We start from the raw sequence: 23454 nt of genomic DNA on the forward strand, positions 1-23454 counted from the left end.
TGAAATATCACAGACATTTAGAGCAGCTAAATTTTTATTTACAAGATAATGCTGCCCCCTGGAGTTCAGTTTAATTGCTTTCATTCACAAACCTCAGTTATACCTGCAATGTAACTGCTTCTAAAATTAAATTAATTTGGGTAAATGGGTCTACAATTCTGTGCACAATGCAGGAATGAAGAACTCCACTCCTCAAGAGCTAGACCTTTGTAGGTTTTACAGGTGATTTTCCAATAGCAACTCACCAAAACTGGAAAAGCAGCAGGTGACGTATACAAAATTCTCCTGGCACATCAAGTGTATTTTAGAAATCATTCCAATTAGAAAAGGGGAAATGTAATTGAAAAATTGGCCCCTCATGAATATCCTGAAAGTAAAAACCAAATCAGTTTTCTAAAAATATGCTTGAGGTGTACTGCATTTTGAACATATGCAAAGCATTTCCAGTATCATCAGTAATCAGTAATATAAATCGTTTATATTGAAGCACTGTATTATTAAAAGTGTTATTTTTATTTAACTATATAACTAAGTTTACATAAAAAGGTGTTCTTTATGATAGTGTATTGAAAGCACAAAACTAGTTGTCAAAATGATGTATACCTATCACACTTTTTACCCTTATGTCAGAAAACCACACCAAATGTATTTAAAATACAACACAAAAAACCAAAGCAGTATTTTACATTTTATTTTTAACATACTGTAAAGCCTAATTTATTTTTCACACGATTGAAATAACCCCTTTTGTTCTCCTGATAAACTGTTATTATGTTACCTTTGCGCAACACGTGTTTTGTAACTGACGCAGAAGTCAAATATTTGCATGTCTCACACTCCAGGAAGTTCAGAGAAGGGGTTTTCCAGATCTAGCTTGCGGGAAGTGTAAATTAGAAACAGCAGGCAAAACAAAAGGGCAAATAACAAACTTCAGAAATGAAAGATCCAATAATAATATTATAAAAATATTAGTATGTATACATAGACTCATTTAAACGGTCGGGATTATAATTTATTTAAAATCGGCTTATCCGAATGCGTTTTTTAAAAGAAGGCAAGTTTCCAGACTCCGTCTAAATGCCATTAAACTCGTAAGAAAAGCTACATTTTATATACTGATCGCTTCAATCAGTGGTTCGCAGTGTAGGAAAAATGGATTTGCTGCTTTGTCGGCTAGGATGGATTTCTTTCTGGATAACATTGACAGCAAGTGTGCGTATTTTAGAGATCCCACCGATAAATTGCACTCAGAACGTAAGTAATTATTTGTATTACGTGTTGATGACAACCATGACTACTGCTTTACCAGCTTCGACTCGAGCCTTGATTACTCTTTCCCTTTTTATATTTAGAGCTAATCGTTCCACTTAAACGTTAATTCTAATAAATATTTCAGATGAATGATAACCTTGTAACTTCAAATGCATACATGGAAATTTAATATTGTATCAACTTGTAGCATAAAGGTTCTTCTATATATAAATCAGTTAATTGAGTATACTGCTAATATTAATTGGAGCTACTCTATGTTTGTGTTTATAAATTGATATAAACTATTACCAATGTTAATGAAAAATATTAGTTTATAAAGTGCCTTATAAGGTTAATTGAAGTACTGGTATATTGTTTTGTCTATTTCAGCGGTGTGAAACATTTAATGACTTTTTAACTTATGGAAATGTAAGAAGAAAAGAAACTCTGTTGTTCATTTATGTTCATACAAAAGAAGAAGTGTTTCAATACGAACAGATAAATTAGTTTGCGTTCTTTCCAACTCTTACAGTGAAACGTAAAGGGATGTCATTTTATATCGTATGGCAGACATCCTTAAAATAAAAAAGTGAGTAATTTTTTTTCTTTTTTGTTTTCGATCTGCAGGGCCTGAAGTGCACTGCTGTGAAAAGTAAGTCAAATCAAATCTCAGTCTCTTTTTGCTAGTTACCAGTTCATATTTGATACTGCTGCCAACCTTTCTGTTTAACTCATGATCATAATACTAGCTATCTTACTTTTTGTGGATTGTATGTAATCGTGTATATTGTGGACCACTAATATTTAAACTGCAGAATGTAAGAAAAGTGAATCAAAAGGCGAGATGGCCTTTTGATCCATCATGGATCCATCTTCATTCCATTTTGGATTGCTTTATTGGCAATACCTAGAGCATCCTTCTTGGCCGTAGTGGTGGAACTGTGCCGGTGGCTGGAAGGTTGCTGGTTTAAATCCTGTGGCCAGCAGAGGAATCCTACACTGTTGGGCCCCTGAGCAAGGCCCTTAACCCCAGCTGCTCCAGGGGTTGGCTGACCTTGCGCTGTGACCCCAAGCTTCTCTCTACCCATCTGTGTACCTGTGTGTCACATGGAGAGCAAGATGGGTAATCCAAAAAGACAAATTTCTAATGTAAAAAATTTTATATGGCTAATAAAGTGATCTTATCTTAGGTGGGTAGTTGCTTCAGCATGCTTAGGCTGCAAAGGAACACGTTATACATTTATTCCATGCTGAAAAGAGAAGAAAGAAAACACAACATTTTGGCTGTGGAGCCTTCTTCAGCCTTCTTGATCTGAAGAAGGCTCCATGGCCGAAATGTTGTGTTTTCTTTCTTCTCTTTTCAGCATGGAATAAACCTATTATCTTATCTTACAACCCCTTGTAAGTGTCTCCTGTTTCCACTCCTAAATCCACTCCGTTATTTCCACTTTCTGACCATGAGCTCTTGTTTCATCGCTGAATATATGCTTACTTTCAGGAAACACTACCTTTCAATCTCCTCTTTTTAGGAGTACAGACAGTTATGGAATTTAATTTGTGTAGCTCAAAGATTGTTTTAGACTCTTCACAGCCGCATCCTCCTTTTTGAATGTAGCAAAAATATTCCAAATAACATATTCCTTGCAAATTCCAATACTATATCATCCGTTTATCTAAATTGTATTGACTTTCACTACTCAGGTCTTGTTTTGGCTTCTCCACATTACTTTCAAGAGAAAAAAAGATGCAGTGGGTATTTCCCTAGTTTCTGTGTCTCCCATTTGATATTTTCAATGGAGGCTCTTATTGCTTGCATGTATTACTCTACACACATATTCCATATTCCATTTGCCTGACTTGAATAGTGTTTTCATATTAAATCTGCTCTGCTTCTACAATGTTAGAATCTCTGCACACGAATTTAGTGTCATCTGCAAACTTCAGAATTTAACCAAATCAAAGAAAAAAAATCTTTTTTCATTTTTTCTAAAAAAAAAAGTACAGATCACCACAGTAATTTCCTGATACCATCATTCCACTTACTACTTCCATTATACAGTGGACCCTTGTCCAAAGTGAGAGTTATGTTCATCCACAGCTGCCTTGTTACGTCACCCTTTAATACCTACAGTATACATGTACAATATTTCACACAAGTGAATGACACCACCTTTACTTAAGTGTGTAATATCAATAACAAATGATATTACATCCACTTTACATCTGTTTTTTTCCTGTTTACAACTGTTTTGTGTTTACAAAAACAGTTGTAAACAGGAAAAAAACAGATGTAAGCAGAGAGTTTTATCTTGAGATACAAACCCAACATACCGTTTTGACATGGTTATGTACATTTTATGTATCTATAACAACCCAAAAAAACCAATAAATAGAAATACAGTGTAACCAGCTCCTTTCGAACTATGATCTTGTCAAAACCAACAGAATCATTAGCTGCATCAGGGTAGTGTTTTTCCCCACACGCTGTTCATGTATTTAAAGATGGCAATCCACTCTTGATCTATTGGTTTGATCAGTGACATATTGTGTGGTGGTAAAAACTAATCTTTAATGTTGGGACATAACGATTCACAATTGTAAGTCAAGTGTAATAGCATTGTCTATGTTGCTGTAAGTGGAGCAGTTCTTTTTACATCCTGTTTCTCAATTCATCAGTGACGTAAATAGATAGATACTTTATACTGTGAGGGAAATTGCAGTGCAACAGCAAGTTAGCACAGTCAGCACAGTACAGTGTAGCGGAATGATACAATAATACAACAATATCAGTGCAGTAAAAGTAAGAAATGGATTATACAGAGTTACAAACAGACCCGAAAGTACAGTACACAAAAAGTTGTATTGCACATTATTGATATACTGCACAATTCCCTAGCATATATTGCACAAAAACAGTTGTAAACAGGAAAAAAACAGATGTAAGCAGAGAGTTTTATGTTTAGTCAAAAAACAGGTCAATGTTGCCCCTGCCCAGACACACAGTGGATGAGTTGTAGAGTCCAGACAAGAATGTGCAGTATAGTCCAGGCAAGAATGACCTTCTGTAGTGCTCTCTGTTGCCCCGTGGTTGGATCAGCCTATTGCTGAACGTGCTCTTCATTCACACAAGCATGTCATAGAGGGGATGGGAGACGTTGTCCAAGATGGCCATTAATTTGGACAACATTCTCCTCTCAGCCACTACCTCCAACGGGTTCAGCTCAGACCCAATGACAGAACTTGCTCTTTTGATGAGCTTGTTCAGCCTCCTAGCATCCCCTGCTCTAATCCCAGAGCCCCAGTACACCACCGTTTAGAAAATGGCACTCGCTACAACCAACTGATAGAACATATGGAGCATATGAAGGATGCACATTGAAGGACCTGAGCCTCCTCAAGAAGTAAAGTCGGCTCTGACCCTTCTTGTATATGGCCTCAGTGTTCTTAGACCATTCCAGTCTATCGTCACTCCCAGGTACTTGTATGAGTCCACTATCTCCACGTCAGTCCCATGGATGCAAACCAGAATAGGTTGGACCCTCTTCCTCCTGAAATGTACAGTATCACCAGCTCCTTCGTCTTTGCCACGTTCAATTGCAATTGGTTCTTCCCACACCATTACACAAACACTGGTTAACCACTACAGAGGGTTAACCAGCCCTCTGTACTCTTTCCTCCTGCCCACCCTTGAAACATCCCACAATTGCAGAGTCGTCTGAGAACTTCTGCAGGTGGCACGACTTTGAGTTGAGTTGTTTGAGTCCGAAGTATAGAGGGTGAAGAGGAACGGCAAAAGAACTGTCCCTAGGGGAGCCCCCGTGTTACTCACTACCTGTTCAGACACTGCAAATTGACCTGTAGCAGGGTGACTCATAATAGTATTATTTAATACTACTACTTTTTGGTTTACCATGTATTACAGAGCGTAAGCAAATTTTTCATGTTTGACAGATATTTGTTTCTCATTTATATTTTAGTGTAGAATCAAACCCGCATTGAAGAAGGGTGCACTGTACTGATGTTGTCTGCACATTGAGTAGTATTCATTTAACTCACTGAGCCTTATCTTCCGTGCCAATAGGATTAAGGTTATTCCGTTTAAGAACTAACCTTTAATGTAGAACTTGAACATGTTTTCTGAGAATTTCTGTAAATTTCCCACATCATATACCCAACTCGGATCTGTCATTTTTTATTGTAGGATTAGCCTTTGAAATGTACATTTATTTATGATCATATTACAGTATAATTAATTTGACACTAATGTCTTCATAACTTTTCATGCAATAGTGATAAGGTGATTGGCTATACATATTGTGTTTGATTGTAGATGGGTTTAATGTTACAGGCAGTGTGTGGTGCTTTTGTTCTTTGTTGGCTTGTTTGCAAGGATTGGCGTTTGAAAGATGAAGTCAGGAATGGAGTGTGTTTCAGGTCATACTTCTTTCTGAAAAATATGAAGAAGCCAACTAGCTTTGTTTGACAGCAGCTAAATGATCTATTATCTTATCCACCTGTTTTTTAAAGAAGCTACAATTTCCACTGTGACGGTATTGCTCAGTATGTGTCTCCGACTTACTGACGTTAATTCTTTCTATTTCTATTTCTCTTTCTTTCTGCTAGGTAATTGCTTGCATAGTAGTTGGCTTCAGTTCATGGATTGCACTCCCACTAATCCCCTGTGGAAATCTGAACCGGAGGTCGGGATCAGAATGGATGAGAATGGGGATGAGGTGCCTGTGATGGTAATCAATTGGAGAGCACAGATTGATGGTAAAGTCTGACGTACATCTACAGAGAAAACCCCCTGCAATACATGCAGAGGCACCTGCTTTCCAGTGGTGAAAGTTTCTTTCACATGTTGTATAACTCACAGGTGTCCGTTCAATACTAATGTTCTGGTGGCAGTTGTGATGTATATAGTGATATGTTCCTGGGTGTCACTCCTCCTACACTAGTAAAAGTGTTGCTGTGGTGAGACAAATGGATTAAGAATAAGAAATTCCATATTTATAAAAGGTTATGGAAGAAAACAATATGTAATATTCCAGAAATTACTAATTAAAGAGTGTATGACTAAAACATACTGTGATGAAAAGCACCATACATCCACCATACCTGCTGATCTTGCTACTTATCTGATCTTCTGCCTCCAACACAACCATTCATTTTCTTCATCATTCTTCCTGTGGTTTTCTGACTGTCTTCCTATCCCCCTTCCTCTGCTTCTCTAGTTTTTAAAACTAATTTACCAATCAGTTAATTTGCCAGTCATTATCAATAATATTAAGTTAACTGTAGTTAAACCTCTATTGTTTTAACTAAGGTTTGTAACTCCCTTAGTCAAAACAATAAATAATACATTTAAATATACTGTCAAAATTGATTGCATATGTCGCATAAAATGATGAGATAATGGAAGGATGTATTTCACTATGGGGGTATGACCTCGTTGACATTTTTCAAATTGGATTGTGAATCTTATTCCACATTTTCACAAAAGTCTTCAAAACTGTAGATCATACTGTGAAAACACCATATCTTTCCTAAACATCTTTTGTTCTAGTTTTGTGGACTAAAAATCAATTGCTAACGATATTTGTTTTCTTGTTTCAGGAAGCATTCGATGTCTGAATGGGACACAGGTTCATGTCCTGAAGTTATCCAACAATGATCACTTCTGTGTTCAGTTTCTCTTCCAAAATGAACTGAAAAACATGTTAAATCCAGATGGGAACGCAGTAAGAACCTATAAATCTATAATATGTATTATGATTCCACACTCTCACCACCCCTTGGGCAGCTTTATATGATTCAAAAGCCAATTTAAAATATTTTTGGATGTCTAGATTATTTTGTCAGTGCATAACCCATCATCTGGTAATATTTTTTTTTTTGCAGTGGTCATTTTCATTGGACAGGATTGTTGCTGAGCCGGGACACACATATATGATCTCTGTGTCTAACCTGCCTAAGCCCAACATAGGGGCTGACTATTACCACATCGCAAAAAATCTTTCAGTTCCAGGTAAGAGAGAAAGGTCACATCAAAATAAAGTTAATGATTGTGATTGTTTACTTCTTTTAACTAAAGTGTGATAAAAATCCGCTCTGAAAATTTTCTTCAACAGAGGCCCTCTGGATTTACAGTAGTTAATTTCTTAAGTACTAATATTTAATTCACTACCAAAATACACCGTGTATATGTGGTATACTGTATATTCACATGCATGTTCAGTAAAACATTATGTCAAACACTGTTGGGTACAAATAATATGCCAGTGGTCAATATTAACAGTTGAAATGATTAATACATTTAGAAGAACAAGTGGCCTGCTAAAAATGTTCTCTTATGCATTGTTAAGGTGGTCAAATTTGACACTAACAATCTTTCAAACAGTCTGTATTGTTGACATTAGCTGAAATCAAACATTACAATGTTGGCAGACATTCTAAAGAACAATGGGACCGGACTGGTCATCATAAATAATTATGGTACCTTGTCTCGTGCTTTAATATTTAAAAAACACGTTCCAGTGTCACCAGAGACACTCAATATATAAAATATAAATATATATCTACAAGTCCATTCAGATTATATTTTGAAGGTTTTTTTTCTTTTCTGTGAATAGTTTTTCATAAATCCCCTAACTAAATACTATATACCCTCTACTAACTTAGCTATCAAAACACCTGTTTCAAACCTGTTCAATTCAGTTTTATTTGTATAGCGCTTTTTACATTGGACATTGTCGCAAAGCAGCTTTACAGATTTCCGGGCCTGAACCCCCAGTGAGCAGGCCTAAGGCGACAGTGGCAAGGAAGCACTCCCTTAGACTAAAGTAGGAAGAAACCTTGAGAGGAACCCAAGTTCGAAAGGGAAAGCCTATCCTCCTCTGGCCGGCATCGGATTAAATTAGAATGAACACATATGAGAGTCGTCTGTATTCTATTACATGGTGGGAAAAGCACAATCCTGTATGGTAATGTCCAACAGTGTCAGGAATGCTCAATTGGTTTCCTTCAGTTGAGATTTCTCTGAAAAGGCCATTGTAGAGGACTGGCTGTTAATTTTACGACTGGTAAAAGGAGCTGGATTCTGGACCTGGGCCTCCAAGCAGTCCACCTCAGAATGGATGGATAGAAAAGAGATATTGTATTAGCGAATAACAATGAAAACAGAAATTGGTAGTTTGCATGTCTTGCTATTCCTAAGTGTTTATCTGAAAGCTTGACTAAACAAACTATCCTATAGTGACTTTAAAATAAAACGTTTTGGAGGGTCATGCAGTGTTTCTGAACTACTGGGTAATGTCTTGACTAGTCCTGTCTGTTATTGTCTTCTGAGCATTCTCTAACAGTTTTATGACATTTGTGCTTTGCTGTATTTTTGGCAGAGTGCAGTGACCACAGGATAAGGAGAACTAAATTGTGTCAGCAAAAAGGTGAGTTCAGTCCTTCAACTGCCAACCAATAATGTGCATGTCATTCGGACCACCCAGTTACCTACTGTATCCCCTACAAGACTCAGGCAAGGAGCAGCCTACTCTATACAGTATGTTCATGAAAGAAAACAATAGGCAAGAGCTCAGAGTGGAGAGTGAGCCCTATTCTGAACCTGACAGCTAAGTTCCCTAAGTTAATCAAAATTAGGTTTGTGAGGGTTTTAGTAACCCCTCTGGTTGGTTATTTCACCACTTAATAACTCAGTGGTGAATTGCACTTGCAGCTGACAAATACAATGACCCAAATTGTTTTTGTCATTTGGTACCTACCTTAATTAAAACTAAAAAGTTTAAATTGCACTGCATTTACAATCATCTCACTTTGATACTTTTTGTACAGAAGATCTAAATGCCAGTATGTACAGTATCAGTATCTGAGGACGTATGGTCAAGAATAGCCAAAAGACATTTTCCTGTATCTAAAAATTGAATTGCACTGCTTTCTTTCTGTATAGGAAGCCTATGGGAGTCCAATATTAACTTGGTTGTTAGTGGAGAAGATGCCACCATTCATTTTAACACTGGGAACTACTCTGAGAAGTATGTTGTGTTCTTCAAGTGCTCTGAAAATGATAAGGATCACAAGTCAGTTATGAAGGTATTGTCTATATTGTATATAATTATATATAGTCCTTTAGTTGTGTCACACAAACGATTGGTTGATTTGCAAGTTCTTTGATTCTGGAAAGTGTGAAATTCAACACAAAATAAACTAAATGACATGCAGACTTAGAGTGTCTTTTGTGAGCTGTTCAATAAATTAATGATTATTCCAGAATGGCGAGATCTGTCTTGTTAGGAGAATTAAATATAAAGGAATTGCAAAAGCTCAACATATCAAAACGGCTTTGGAAAGAACACAGGGATTTTGGATTTGTTCTCTTTTTCTCTACAAAAACATATGAACATTACCTGGAATTATATCAAATGTTGAGAGTTTAACTTGAAAAAGTACATCTATACCACGATCATTATTTAAAACATCCTTCTTGATTACAGTAAATAATTAAACAGAAAACTCATTAAAACGTTTCTCTACACTGTGTTGATCCCTGAACAATTAAGATAATTCCCTGTGCAAATTTACTCTGTCCCTGAACATAAAACGGTTTTCCTTTTATGACAAGCAGTCGTTTTACAGAAACGTAAATCTCTTACAGTGCCTTAACTGACTTTGTCATCCAGTTAAAACTATTCAGTAAAACTTGAACAAAAATAATAGCAAAGCCCCTTGCAAAACACTAAAACATAAAAACAACCTTAAAAATGACTAGAGAATTTCTAGGCAGTATCTCATATTGCATTAGCTGCTTGTTCCCGATTTTGCAGACTTCACTGCAAACTTTTTTTGTTTAAATCTTTTGTAAATCTTTTTTTTACATTCACATGTGTGGCAAGACACTGCAGGTATACTGTAGTTCTGCTTAAATTTTAGATTCAAATCCTTCATCTCCTTGTAAAGAGTTAACTAGGTCAGCAAAATGGTTTTGAAACATATTATATTTATTAATAAATATATTTTATTATTAAACAAAAATATTTGTTCACTTGAGTTTGTCTTAATCTTTCAGGAGAATCAGACGTCACGCAGTGTGACATTTTCCTTGTCAAAATGGTCACCAACATGCTGTAATTTCAATGTGGAGGTATGTTTTAATTAGTATGTTTCAATAGGTGAAATAAAGTGACCGTAACTGTTAAAAATGAGTTGTTGCACAGGACTCCAAGCTAGTCAATGTGATCTGCATGCTTTTCACAGTTAATGGAATTTAGAACATGTGCAACAGTTACTGTACTCTTCACAAAATGTCTTATATACTATACTAAGTATGGAGTGCTAAAGATTGAATATTTTTTATTACTCTATTCTTTTTGATAGACATTAAAAACAATTCTTCACATAACACTGTTGCAAGATCAAGTTAAGCATTTTTGCATTAGGCAATATGATCATGCTGTTTTATCGCTCAGATATCTCATAGAGAACTGAGCATTCTTCCAGAAAAACAATTAAAAACACTTTTTATGTTATAAATTAAGAAAATACATTCCAAATAAAATAGTAAATTAATAAATAATCAAAAGAAATAAATGAAACTGTAATTTTTCTTGCCTAATAAGAGTTTAGATATACTGTAAATATTCAATACAGTATAATTGTTAATAGACATTGACCTACTGTTGTGACCTACAGTATATTAATCATTTGAAAGTTTAGTTAGTTATAGTCATGCAAGTCACCAGGTAGTTATACCAACCTACAGTATTTACACTCCAGCCTTCCTCCTTTCTCCTCTTTCATACAGGTTCAGCCCTTTTTTGTAGGATGTGAAAATGACTGTATTCGACACAGGAAAAGTTTCAGCTTCTGTCAAGGTATGTTTCAGAGCCCAGAGGAAAGAAACAAATCATTTGACATGTGTGGACTGTATCATGTAGAGAAGCAGCCACTCAGAATGTGTGGTATTTCTTCTAAATAACACACTTGTGGTGCATTAGATGTTAGTGAAATGATTGCTTCATTTAATATGTTTCTCTACCGTGCATGTTTAAACCCGCTTAGTATGGAATATTAATATGAACTTTTACAACTAAAGGCACATTTTGGTAGCTGAGCATAAAATAACAGAAGCATAACATCTCTGATTGTCATAATATTAATTTAGGAATATAAATCTATTATACATTCTGTATATGGCTAATAAAGTAAAAGTAAAAAATAGTACACAACAGTATTCCATCTTCTTCATAAACATTGTATGCATCAAAGTCTTTAACCCAGTCACTTACTGTGGTTATTTTGGAAAAGTTTTGACACGCTTTCTGTGACTATATTAAGTTTATATACTTTATAAAAAGCTATAATATTTTAACCTTTTGTAGGAATACTTGTCATTATTGTTGTAAAAACATTGTACTTTTTAAAATCCACTTAATTAAGGAATATGAATATGGACTCATGTAATTAAATAAATTAATAATATTAAAGATCTAATTATAATTTGTTTATATTGCTGGTAGTAATACCATATTCCACTATCTCCGTAAACATCTGCATGAATTTCTTTCACTCTTTCACTTGTGATTATTTTGGAAGCATTTTGACATGTCAGTTACAGCTACTGTACAGTATGTTACAGAGCGATGCTTTGATACAGTGGGGTAAGTGCATGCCTGTCACCCAGAAGATCCCTTGTTTGATTCCCAGTCAGGGCACAAGTTTTATTTTTAACAAAAAGATTCTCTAAAAATAAAATGGTAAATAATATGTATGCTACTGTATATTGACATTTTTATATTTATATTTCACAACATGTTAAATATTAAAATGATATTCATAAATTAAAAACATGAATGAGTTAGCAAATGTGAATACTGTCAATGGTGGGAGTAAAACACAGTTCTACCAGGTTGCAATAAGCCTTCAAAGGAACTATATATATATATCTTATCATTATAATCTTGAAATAACGAAGTGGTATGAAAAAGATCACTGAAACTGAAGTATAATAATTTCTCTGATCATTAGCAATTTATTAATCATGAATAATAATTTCAAACTGCTTATATTTTGTTCAGGGTGATCGGTCACTGTTTTAACAACCTTTGCTTTCTTATTAAAAAGACACGAAGTTGCAGATGTCAATAAGTTTGCAAACAAATGACACAGAGCCTTCAAACCACAGTTCCCTATTCACTGACTGAATATGGCATTATCCTTGTTACATACAGTATGGCACACATGATAGATATATTTGTAGAGAGCAAATGAAGCCTAAGTTTGTGTTATTTTTCTCACTTTGCAGTAGAACACATGGCAACAAAAGGTAAGAACTTAAAAAAACATTATATCAAATATAGAAGTCATTTACTGGAAAAGAGTCCTAAAATTAGTTTCTTTCTTCATTATACAGGTACAGATGACCCAAATGTGCAACCAAACAAGTTTCCTTACTGGGTAATTCCAGCACTGGGAGGAGTTCTTGCTTTGGTCGTGGCTTGTTTCTTCTTTTTAGTGTGCAGAAAAAGAAGAAAAGGTTTGTAAAAGTATCACTGTTATAATGAACCTACTGCATAAGAAACCACTCTGGTGTGAAAGAAGAATTTGGTGAAATGTTGAAATACGAGATTTGCAGAAACACTTAGAGGCATTTCTTTGTTGATATTCTCTGAAATGTTAACTGTCCAATGGCTTCTTGCCATGCGAATTAGACAGTTTTAACAGTCTATTTTCTGCTATATCTGGTTACAGTCCTGTCTTCATATTACAAAACATGTCAAAGAGTGCAAGTGGTTTTTGACCACTTCTTCTGTCTTTTGAGAATCTTGTAACAAACCGAATATGTGTCAAAAGCCATTTACTACTCTTCACACTTTTAATTAAATAAAAGTGTCTGTGTCTGACATTGTTATTGGAAAGTCGCTGTAATAGCATGGCCATAAATGTGTAACAAATGTATATTGTAAGTTAAATGCTTTAACGACACAATACAAAAAATGATTATTCTAGGTTCTGCAGTTAAAATCTGCATATTGAAAGCTTGGTAAAAGTGATGTAAACTCTATATCGGATACCGTTTTCTGTCTCAAACTGAAAGACTTCTTTTTTTGTTTCAGAGCTGGCAAAACTTGCAACTCCTTCAGAAGGTGAGCAAACATTCCTGGCTCTTTTAACACACTTTTCTCTACTGAGAGGCATTAAATGTAACTAATGAGTATTGTGGCGAATAGCTTATGATACATTTTTAATGTCTCTCACTATATATGGATTTTAAACGAGTCAGTCATTTTTTCACTTTGTATATTCTCTTAGAGAGAATATCTTATTTTACTGTCAGAACCTTAACACAAGCCTGGAGAGTCAAGAGTAGCTGTCATGTATCCTCCAAAACCTGTGTTGCATCTGTTTCCACAGTGGGATAGTTACAGTAGCACTGAATAAACAGAAAGCCTCAGACCTGCAGGTCTTTGGCATCTGCAGTATTAAAGGTGTATATCAACATAAGGAATTAACAGGCAACACCACCCTAACCTTCGTAGCTGTGCTTGTCCAGCTGTGCTTCAAGGCTCAACAGTGGCTCAACCTGGATTTGATTAAGAATTTTGCACTGGATTATTAGGAGCTTCTTCCTATTTTGTTATCCATAACTATTACATTCAACCAATTTGAGTGTGTGTAGAGTATCAATAACAAGAGAGTGGCTGTGTTCTTAATGGTGCTTCAAAAGAGGGACATCCTCGGCCACATAGGGGCTTTCGTATTAAGGATAATTTCTTAAAGAGGACTTCCCAGATGTAAAGTGAAGTTAAAAAGAATATTTAGATGTTTCTGCATATCACTGAAAGGCACGGCATAGTAAAAAAAAAGGTTGATCATGAGTTGTAATGTAGAAAATGGATAATGTTAATGTAGCAGAGCTCGGTGATTTTTCTGTACAGCTTTTTTTTTAAAGAGATTTTGAGGTATACATATCTCAAAGCATTTACCAGTCCTGTGAAATCAATATCTTTCATAAATTAGCTCAAAATGTGAAAATACAACACGTGTATTACATGTCTTGCATCAATAACGCTGCTTCTGTTTGCAAAACCAAAATACCGATCTGAAGTAAAGTGATATCATTTGGTATTTGAATTGAGTTAAAATGATCAAAATGAGGTTATAAAGAATATTTAGAGTCGGGCTATATCCTGCATGTTAGGAGTTTACAAAAGTAGGCCAGAACAATTACAATCATCTAAACTATTTAGACTTTAGTGACTCCTGCATAAGAACTTTCAGGAAAAAATAACTCGGTATGAATGCAGTTTGCCGTCTGTATCCCAGGAGGCCTTTAGAGGGCAAAGTGTTGACTGCTACAACAGTTTTATCTTCTGTGAACCAGGGAAGCAGTCAAACATCTTGATGGTGGAATGTTTTATTCGCAGATGAATCTTGTATGGGGACATTATAATGAGCCTTATGTTGACTGCTGCTTTGTTCAGTTAAACTGGTATGGCAGTGGGAAAGAGACTCCTTTAAAACAGTGCAGATTGAAGGCGAATTAACTTCTGAGTGATACATTGACGTTATCGTGTTCTGGGGCCAACATTTTTTTCTGGTCCTGTAAGACAATCTGGAATTGTTGACTTTCCTGCGGAAAATTGCAAGATCACATGGCTGTAGGATTTCAGTGGCACAGCTTCAAGCATACAATGTTGAGGTCTTGTTATGGGTGCTTCCTCTCCCGACCCAAGATGAATCAAACATATATGGGACCCAATTACCATATTCTGTCAAGGCATAATAACTGTTTGCACACTTTCACCAGCTAGCTGCAGCGTCAATGGGACAAATGTCAGATCATCCCAGACTGTCTTCCAGAGGCTCATGAACCCTATCAGTGCTATCAAGATTGCATTAATGCTCTTCATTGTCATTGTGGATTGCTTCATTATGATTTCATTATGGCAGTATGTCATATTTCACACTGAAAACCTATCACAACTGTTTAATATGAACTTTTGTTCACATTATTATATTTGATTTCTATTTTTAAAGCATATTATTAAATCTAATGTCATTAGTTTAAATGTGACACACGTTTTACATTTCCTCTGTACATCCACTTTTGAAGTTAGAATGAGTTAGAAGTAAGAAATTGTAGTTCTTTTCCACTACTCATACACATGCACAAAATGTCAGACCCTGTATTAGTTATTTGCAAAGCAAAAATAATTATGTGACTTTGAAGACTTTGTTGCACTAGTTTATGATTGATACACTTTTGACTCCCCTTTAATACATCCTATTTATTTCAGGTGTGGAACCATTAATCCACAATGTAAACCTGGATGCCCCAAGTAGACCAAGGAAGGTTCTTATTCTCTACTCATTAGACCATCCCTTGTACAAAGAAATTGTGCTCAAGCTCTATGCCTTCCTGAAAGCAGAATGCGGCATCGAGGTCATTCTGGATCTACTGGACACCACTTGGTTAGGTGTTGTAGGCCGCATGCAATGGCTGGATTGGCAGAAACAGCAGATCGAGAAATCATCCGACAAAATCCTAATCCTTTGCTCGCGGGGCATTCGGGCAAAGTGGGAAGCAATGTGTGGCAACGGGAAGGTGTTACTGAAGGAGGACGTCCGCTCTTCCATGGGAGATATGCTCACCCCAGCCCTTAGTCTCATCATCCCCGACTTCCTGGGGTCAGCGTCATTTGGAAAGTACATGGTGGCATATTTTGAGGATGTGAGCTCTGAGCAGGATATCCCCGGGCCCTTCCGCATTACTGTCAAATACAAGCTAATGAAGCACTTTGAAGAGATCTACTTTCGCATTGTGGACAAGGAGAAGCATGAGCCAGGAAGAATTAACCGTGTGGAAGGTATATCACAGGATGAGTACTGTAAAAGGCCCTGTGGGAAAGCTTTGCAGGATGCCATTGACGCTTTCCAAGCGTATCAGGTGGAGAATCCAGACTGGTTTGAACAGGAGTGTGTGGACAGCGAGGAGGAAGTAGCAGAGTCCTACCCTGTGGATACTGCTGCCAACTCTGTTCTTTGCTGTGTGCCACAGTTAAAAGAAGGGCTGCCCATCCTCATTAATGAAGTAGGAATACTTAGGGACACTGAAGAACTTTATGCGGTGACCCCCCTTGTACAAGACGAAGGGGAAAGCTTATTGTCATGTGTGGTTCTCCCAGGTGTTCATCCAGATAACTATCAGGTATTGACATCTCAGCCAGTCATTCAGGATACTCCTGGCATCTTGAGACTTGAAGTCAATTCTTCACCCCTACAAAGGCCAGAATTCCTGATAGCTGAACCAGCAGTGCAAGATCCACTTATTCCAGAAATGAATTATCTGCAGCTGAAGGAGGAGATAGCAATGCAGAATGACCCTTTGAATAGCAATGAACAGTCACCCCTGACACCAAGTCATCTCTCACCTGAAGTGCTTAAGTCCTTACATGCTCTCCAGCTATCACAGGGTTCCTTTGCGGAGCCACCTCTGTCTTCTTTAGAGGATGGGTATGAACTGGAGGAACAAGGCAATAGAGAACTGGGGCTATACCATGGAAAGAGGCCATCAAGTGGATCTGACCAAGGCTATATCTCAAGGAGCTCCCTAACCCAGGACTCCTCAACTGGAGGAGATATGTGTGATCCTTTGATTGAATTAAGGCGACTGCAGGAAGAATGTTTCCTCAACAGTCTGAACACCTAAGTCCTTGATACTGTTTGTTAAAACAATTTTTTTTTTAAACTTGGAGATCAGTAAATGGGAGAATCACTTCCATCTTAAACAATGAAATTGTTGACAAACTGAAATTCTGTCCTTTAAAAATCAAATTGGATCAGAGGTTTAACAACGATTTAGTAGATTTGTATTAAATACATTTAAAAGCCTTCGCTTAAATATTCTAAGGAGATAATGCTGCCATAGGTTATGATGAAAATGCATTAATTCACAGACGGTGCAAGGATTTCCTGTTATGAAATCTAGGTTTTGCATATTGCATGTAAATGTATAGTTGATGTTGCATCTAAAATGAGACATATACATGTCAAGAAGTGGGTGTGTGGGGGAGCAAGATTGCAGAGGGGGCTGATTAAACAGTGTGATGCTAGAAGGTATGGCTAAAGCAATCTACTATTACTGTAACTAACTCAATCCTCAGTGATAAGTCTGAGAAGTTTTAGTTGAACTACAAAATATGCACCGGCGACAACCTAGACTATTTGAAACAATATAACGACAAATACTATAAAAGACTTTGCGCGATGAAAACAGTGGAAACGCCAAAAAGTGAAAGAGCTGGCAAAATTTACGGCATTCCTCTACAGATATAGAAGGACTGTCTGTAGGGGTTAGTGTTAGTGTATTTCTGTCCATAAACTCCGAAGCCCTTGATTACGGAATATATTCTTCATAATAAAATATAAGGTTTGAGAAATAATTTGGAATTTAAATTGAATCGCTCTGTAAGGTAAACCAAACCCTAAAGAACACCATTAAACACTCGTGACACAAATGGATGTTGTAATGAATGTAATGTATGATTCTTGACATAAGGTACAATCTTTTCAAGACTACCCGAAATCACACCAGATAATTCAGAAAAAAAAAATTGAACATGTCATGCACAATCAACTAAAGCTACCAACAGAGACTGTACAGGAAATAACATCTCACAAGGCGCGCTGTATAGGAGGAAAAAATGCAAACGCCAATCGCCCCAGACTTATTGCTAAGTTTGAACAGTACAAACAAATAAGGATAAGGAGCCAACAGGAACAGACTATGGCCTTAATGACCAATTTCCTTGTGAAATACATCGGATATGCAAAAATCTGTTCCAAATTAGAAAACAATTTCTGGAAAAAGGGAAGTGCGGAGTTATCATGGTGGATAAACTCTATGTGGACGGATGGCCTTAGCGTGACAGAGAAGTCACCCCTTGGTTAGTATAAATTCTGCTGAACAATAGAGGAAGAAGCAATGCTTAATGCAGTTAAAAAAAAACCTGTAGCGCAAACTCTGTTAAATTACTGTATACCTCGATCCAAACCCTGCTCCTGTTGCTGTTGCTTGCATGTTGTGTCCTGCATTTGTTTCAGTATTTTGTCTTTATTCATATATTTGTTTAACATTAATGGGGATTTGATTGCTGTTGTGCTTGTTTTTATATCCGATATGTTTCTTTATTGCTGTGAGTATTGTTATAATGATATGGAGGGAGGAACACTATTAAGAGAGGAAATGGATATTAAGGGGTATTGTACAGTATGTCTTGAATATGACTAGAATAACTGTTGACATTTTTTTGCAATGTAAAATTTAATAAAGTAACAATGTAAATTACATTTGTAACCTGGAATGTAAGTGGTATCAATTCACGAGCAAAAAGACTTAAGATTTTCAATCACTTAATTTACAAGCTGACATATGCTAAATACAACATTTAGCAAAATCAGAGCATGAAATATGAAAATACTCACAATTCAATCAAACAATTTCAGTGAATTATAAATCAAAGCAAAGAGGTGTCTCCATTTTGATAAATAAAAGAATACCACTAATCCAAAAAAACTACCATTACTGACCCCAGTGGTCCCTACGTTATAATTAGTGCCTCCATTAACAACATCACAATTGCAAACATTTACAGACCAAATAATGATGACCATTCTTTTTTCATTCTCTGTCATTAACTGAGTTTTCAAATTCAATAATTATAATTGAAGGTGTTTTTAATCAAGTACCTCAGGTAAGTCAAGAAATTGGCACTCCACTGAAACACTAAAGCAGTGCATGAAGACTTTGGTCTTGGCAATAGTTGGCGATTGAAGAACCCATCATCAAGGGATGATTCTTAGTTCTCACCCCTTCGTCAGTCGTTTTTCTATATTGATTTTTTTCACACTAGTAATTTAATCATATCTGACATTTCAGTTAACCAGAATTGACCCCCATTACAATTAGTGATCATGCCCCAGTGTCCTTCAATTTAAATAGTAATCTAACCAGCGCACTACTAGATGATGGTTTAATACATCGCTGCTAAAAGATGAAGACTTCAATACATTTTTCAAAAAAGAGTGGGCATCCTTCATGGAAAAATTAATTTCCATAAACTTAATCTTCTTTACTTTGGAAAACTGGCAAAGTTATATTAATAATAATAATAAATAATTGTTTACACTTATATAGTGCTTTTCTGGAAACTCAAAGTGCTTTACAGATAATGGGGACTCTCCTCTACCACAACCACCAATGTGCAGCCCCACCTGTATGATGCAACAGCAGCCATAGGGTGCCAGAACGCTCACCGCACACCAGCTAGCAGTGGGGAGAAGACCAGAGTAATGAAGCCAATTCATAGATGGGGATTATTAGGAGGCCATGATTGGTAAGGGCCAATGGGAAATTTGGCCAGGACGGCGGGGTTACACCCTTACTCTTTCTCAAGAAAAAACATAGGATTATTAATGACCACGATAAGTCATTAATAGTCATGTCACTAGGAGCATAAAGTACTACCATATAACCCCTATACTTAGCTCTCTTCATTGGCTTCCTGTAAGGTACAGGGCAGACTTCAAAATCATTCTTACAAGGCTCTCAGAGGTCAGGCACCTGTCTATCTAATGGAACTTAATGTATACAATCCAAATCACCCACTTAGATACCGGAATGTAGGTCTTCATATAGTGAGTGGGAAAGCTTTTAGTTACAGGGCCCCTTGCTTATGGAAATGTCAATCTCAGTATTCAAATCCAGACTGAAGACCTATTACTGAAGCCTACTCACACCCTACATCACAGCCTGCTGCAACCATGGCTGCTGGTGCTGTTGTACTTGCCATTATGTGTCTCTGTGTTGGCCCACCACATGTAGATACATCTGTTCTGACCAAACTATCCTATTCTCCTCCCCACATGTCTGGATGGCATCTGGGCTGGGCACCACCTGAGTTGGATGCTGCATCACTGCCATGGATCCAAGAGGGACATCATTGATATAGCGATCGTTTAGGAGGATTTTGCTGGTCTACAAAGATCTGCATGGAGTACTGACATATAGAAGACATGGTGGATGGATTAATACCCCTAGTCATGTATTCCTTTTTTTAATCATATAATGTTAGCATCCCCAAAGGGGTTGGGCAGCCAGTTGACCTTGGACCCCTAGAGGTTTTTGATTTCTCTTCTCCATTGTCTTCTGGTCTTCTGTATTCACATGTATGGTCACTTGCTTTGTTAAACACCTTGGGCCAACCTTGTTGTGAAAGGCACTATATAAAAATAAATTGAATTGACAAATCTCAGACATCTTTCTGAATAACACCTTTATAACATTTAAATATTTGGTCCTAAAGTAAATATTGGGAAAGAACAATATCACCAGATATAACCAGTGATTAAATCCAAAATTCATATAACACATTACAATTTACAGCCACTTTTGTTAACAAAGGAAATTAACAAAATATCAACTCCTAAGAAAGCGCATAGCGCATTTAAAGGTGGTTACTCAGAGCGCTATACAGAATGACAACAACAATAAATAAGAATACACAAGAAAAAACACAATTACAATACATAGAGACTGTGGATGCTGGTACTAAGTATAGTAGGAGCAGAGGGGTAAAGAATGGAACCAGTTAAGTAAAGGCTCTTGTAAAGAAGAGCATGTGCTCTTCTACAGAACTTGTACACTTATAAAGTATGCATCATGCATCATCATCGTGTGCCACATTTTTTTCTTTTTTTTATGGGGTGGTTATCATTCCAATCACCCAATATTATTATTGTTCTTATTATTGTATGTAATAGGTAAACAATACTGAATGTAACCATAAAGTTTCCCCTTTTATACCTCACACATTACATTATGTCTTGTCCTGTCCTGTCATGTCTCTCTACTCTTTTATCCTATTTGTCTCTTTTTTTTCCTTTTTCGCCTATTTGTGTCGAATTTGTGTTGTCAAAACAAGTTGATATTAGGCTTCTTACCCTCTTTTGCGTTGGATCAATGTCTGCCCACAAATGGGATAGCAAAGACATTTTTTAAGTAGAAAGAAATTGTGCTGAGGGGATTGAGTCTGACCTGGGTAATTTCCCCGTGAGAGAATCCTATAAAAATCAGTTCAGCGGCGTGAACTTTTTTGATAGAGGAGGTGCAGAAGAAGGGCCTGACTGGAAAAGCAGATACTGTCATGAGTAAAAAGGCTATGATTTGGAGGGGTGTTTGTACCGTGCTGAACCTGGAGAACAAGGCTGCCCAATCATTCATTTTTCCATTTGTGACAGGCCACAAGAATGAAGGGAGGAAAATGGAGGCAGTTAATCCACAGGGTGCTGGAAATGCCTTGGACATTGAGATCTACTTCCTGTGCTTCATGAAGGTGTGCCTGCCCTCAGAAAGGCGCTGTGTGGAGGGCTGCTTCAACAGCCACAAGCTTCTAGACTGAGAATCCCAGAAAAGGTCACCCATCCTGCCCCATAGAAGGAGGGGTTTGTCACTGACCACTGGCCCTGAGAGGCTGATGGGAAAGGAAGTCTTGTTTTCAGGTTGCAGTGGAGATTTGGCATTAGAAATAGACTCCACCAAGTGTTTTTTGGGGGAATATAGTGTGACTATTGGGAGTTTTAGTTTTGAGATGCTTAGTTTTGTTAATGTGTTTACGTGAAAGACCACTGTATGTTGTTTTTGTAAAAAAAATAGAAATGAATGTAGATGAGCTGTGTCCTGGTGCTGTAACCTTAGGGACCTGCAGCATGTGTACATTATACAGAACTAAGATTAAATACAAACTGAAATGTTGATAATTTCAAAGTTCCGCCATTTCTTATCTGGATAGTCATTAAAAATAAGGATACAGTATGTAACACATTATCCATAATTCATTTTCATATTAAATTATGTTTTAACTGTGTGGCTCATAAAGATCACAATTTTGTTTGGTTTATCCTACTTATATTATCATCATTATATTCTGCTGCTTAGAGTTTTTATCAAAGAAATCTATGTGGTCAAACATTTTACAAAGGACATATGAGGTTTTTAATAAAAATAATAATCTTTACACTTACTATTGTGCTTTTCTGGACACTCCACTCAAAGCGCTTTACAGGTAATGGGGACTCCCCTACACCACCACCAATGTGCAGCCCCACCTGGATGATGCGACAGCAGCCATAGTGCGCCTGAACACTCACCACACATCAGCTATCAGTGGGGAGGAGAGCAGAGTAATTAAGCCAATTCATAGATGGGGTTTATTAGGAGGCCATGACAGGTAAGGGCCAGGGGGAAATTTGGCCACGATGCTGGGGTAACACCCCTACTCTTTTCGAGAGCCCTTGAATTTTAAATTACCATGGAGAGTCAGGATCCCCGTTTTATGTTTCATCTGAAAGATAGTAACTTATTTTTTACAGTATAGTGTCCTCATCACTATACTGGGGTATTATGACTCACAGAGACCATAGGATGAGTGCTCCCTACTGGCCTACTAGTGTACAACTGGTAACATACAGACATAGCTTCTGGCAAAAAATGAAAAAATAGCATTTATATTTGTGCAATGAAATGTGAATACTATGGAATAGAAAGCTATTATTAAATGTTAAAAGCAAGAACCCATTTGCTGTTTTTGCAGTTGCTGTAAAGATTTGTCCATATACTGTAACAAGGATAGACATATTGGTGTATCTGTTTATCTGGAAGATCACATTTCAATCAAGTGTTTAAGTACAATATATTAATAAATTATACATTATTAAGGTTTTTACTTAAGTAACTTAACAAATGGTTCAGACTTTAAAACTTGCAGTGATTTGCTTTTTTCAGTTTCTCTAATAAACTCTAAAATCTAATGTATTTCTGCCTTAAACTTTTTTCCCCAAGATAAAGCTAAAATGCACCTTTGGATTGCAACAATACAACAGTTTTATTAAGCCATGACATTTTCAGATATGTCATATTTTATATAGGTGTTATATAGTAAAGTTGTACTATATTTGTAATCTAATTATAACATTTGATTTTATTGTTATTCTGCATTTTCTTTGAAAATATGCCAAATAACAGAATTATCCTTTCCTATCAGAACAGTTTTAACCAGTCAGATGGTTTCAACAATTAAGAATTATAAAGTTGTCTACAGCCAATAAAATTCAAGAAATTGTCTGTACTTTATAACC

The 23454-nt window shown here is 36.5% G+C and overlaps 1 protein-coding gene across 1 annotated transcript; it reads left to right on the forward strand.

The window, feature by feature from the left end:
- The first annotated feature begins 857 nt into the window (after nt 1–857).
- il17ra1a (interleukin 17 receptor A1a) lies at nt 858–18631 on the forward strand. Its single transcript, XM_006633565.3, has 13 exons — nt 858–1254; nt 1879–1903; nt 5875–6024; nt 6868–6992; nt 7153–7279; nt 8649–8696; nt 9212–9354; nt 10328–10402; nt 11063–11132; nt 12563–12583; nt 12671–12793; nt 13374–13403; nt 15558–18631. Exons 1-13 carry the CDS (start codon nt 1153–1155, stop codon nt 16967–16969), a joined length of 2451 nt encoding a protein of 816 aa, XP_006633628.3. The 5' UTR covers nt 858–1152; the 3' UTR covers nt 16970–18631.
- Nucleotides 18632–23454: the final 4823 nt, after the last annotated feature.

Source organism: Lepisosteus oculatus, chromosome 7 (assembly GCF_040954835.1).
Source record: "Lepisosteus oculatus isolate fLepOcu1 chromosome 7, fLepOcu1.hap2, whole genome shotgun sequence".
In the NCBI taxonomy this organism is placed as follows: Eukaryota; Metazoa; Chordata; class Actinopteri; order Semionotiformes; family Lepisosteidae; genus Lepisosteus; species Lepisosteus oculatus.

Coding starts and splice junctions, on each gene's coding strand:
- il17ra1a (XM_006633565.3), top strand. CDS start 1,153: ATGGATTTGCTGCTTTGTCGGCTAGGATGGATTTCTTTCTGGATAACA. Junction 7,280..8,648: donor AAAAAATCTTTCAGTTCCAG/GTAAGAGAGAAA, acceptor TATTTTTGGCAG/AGTGCAGTGACCACAGGATA. Junction 11,133..12,562: donor AAGTTTCAGCTTCTGTCAAG/GTATGTTTCAGA, acceptor CTCACTTTGCAG/TAGAACACATGGCAACAAAA.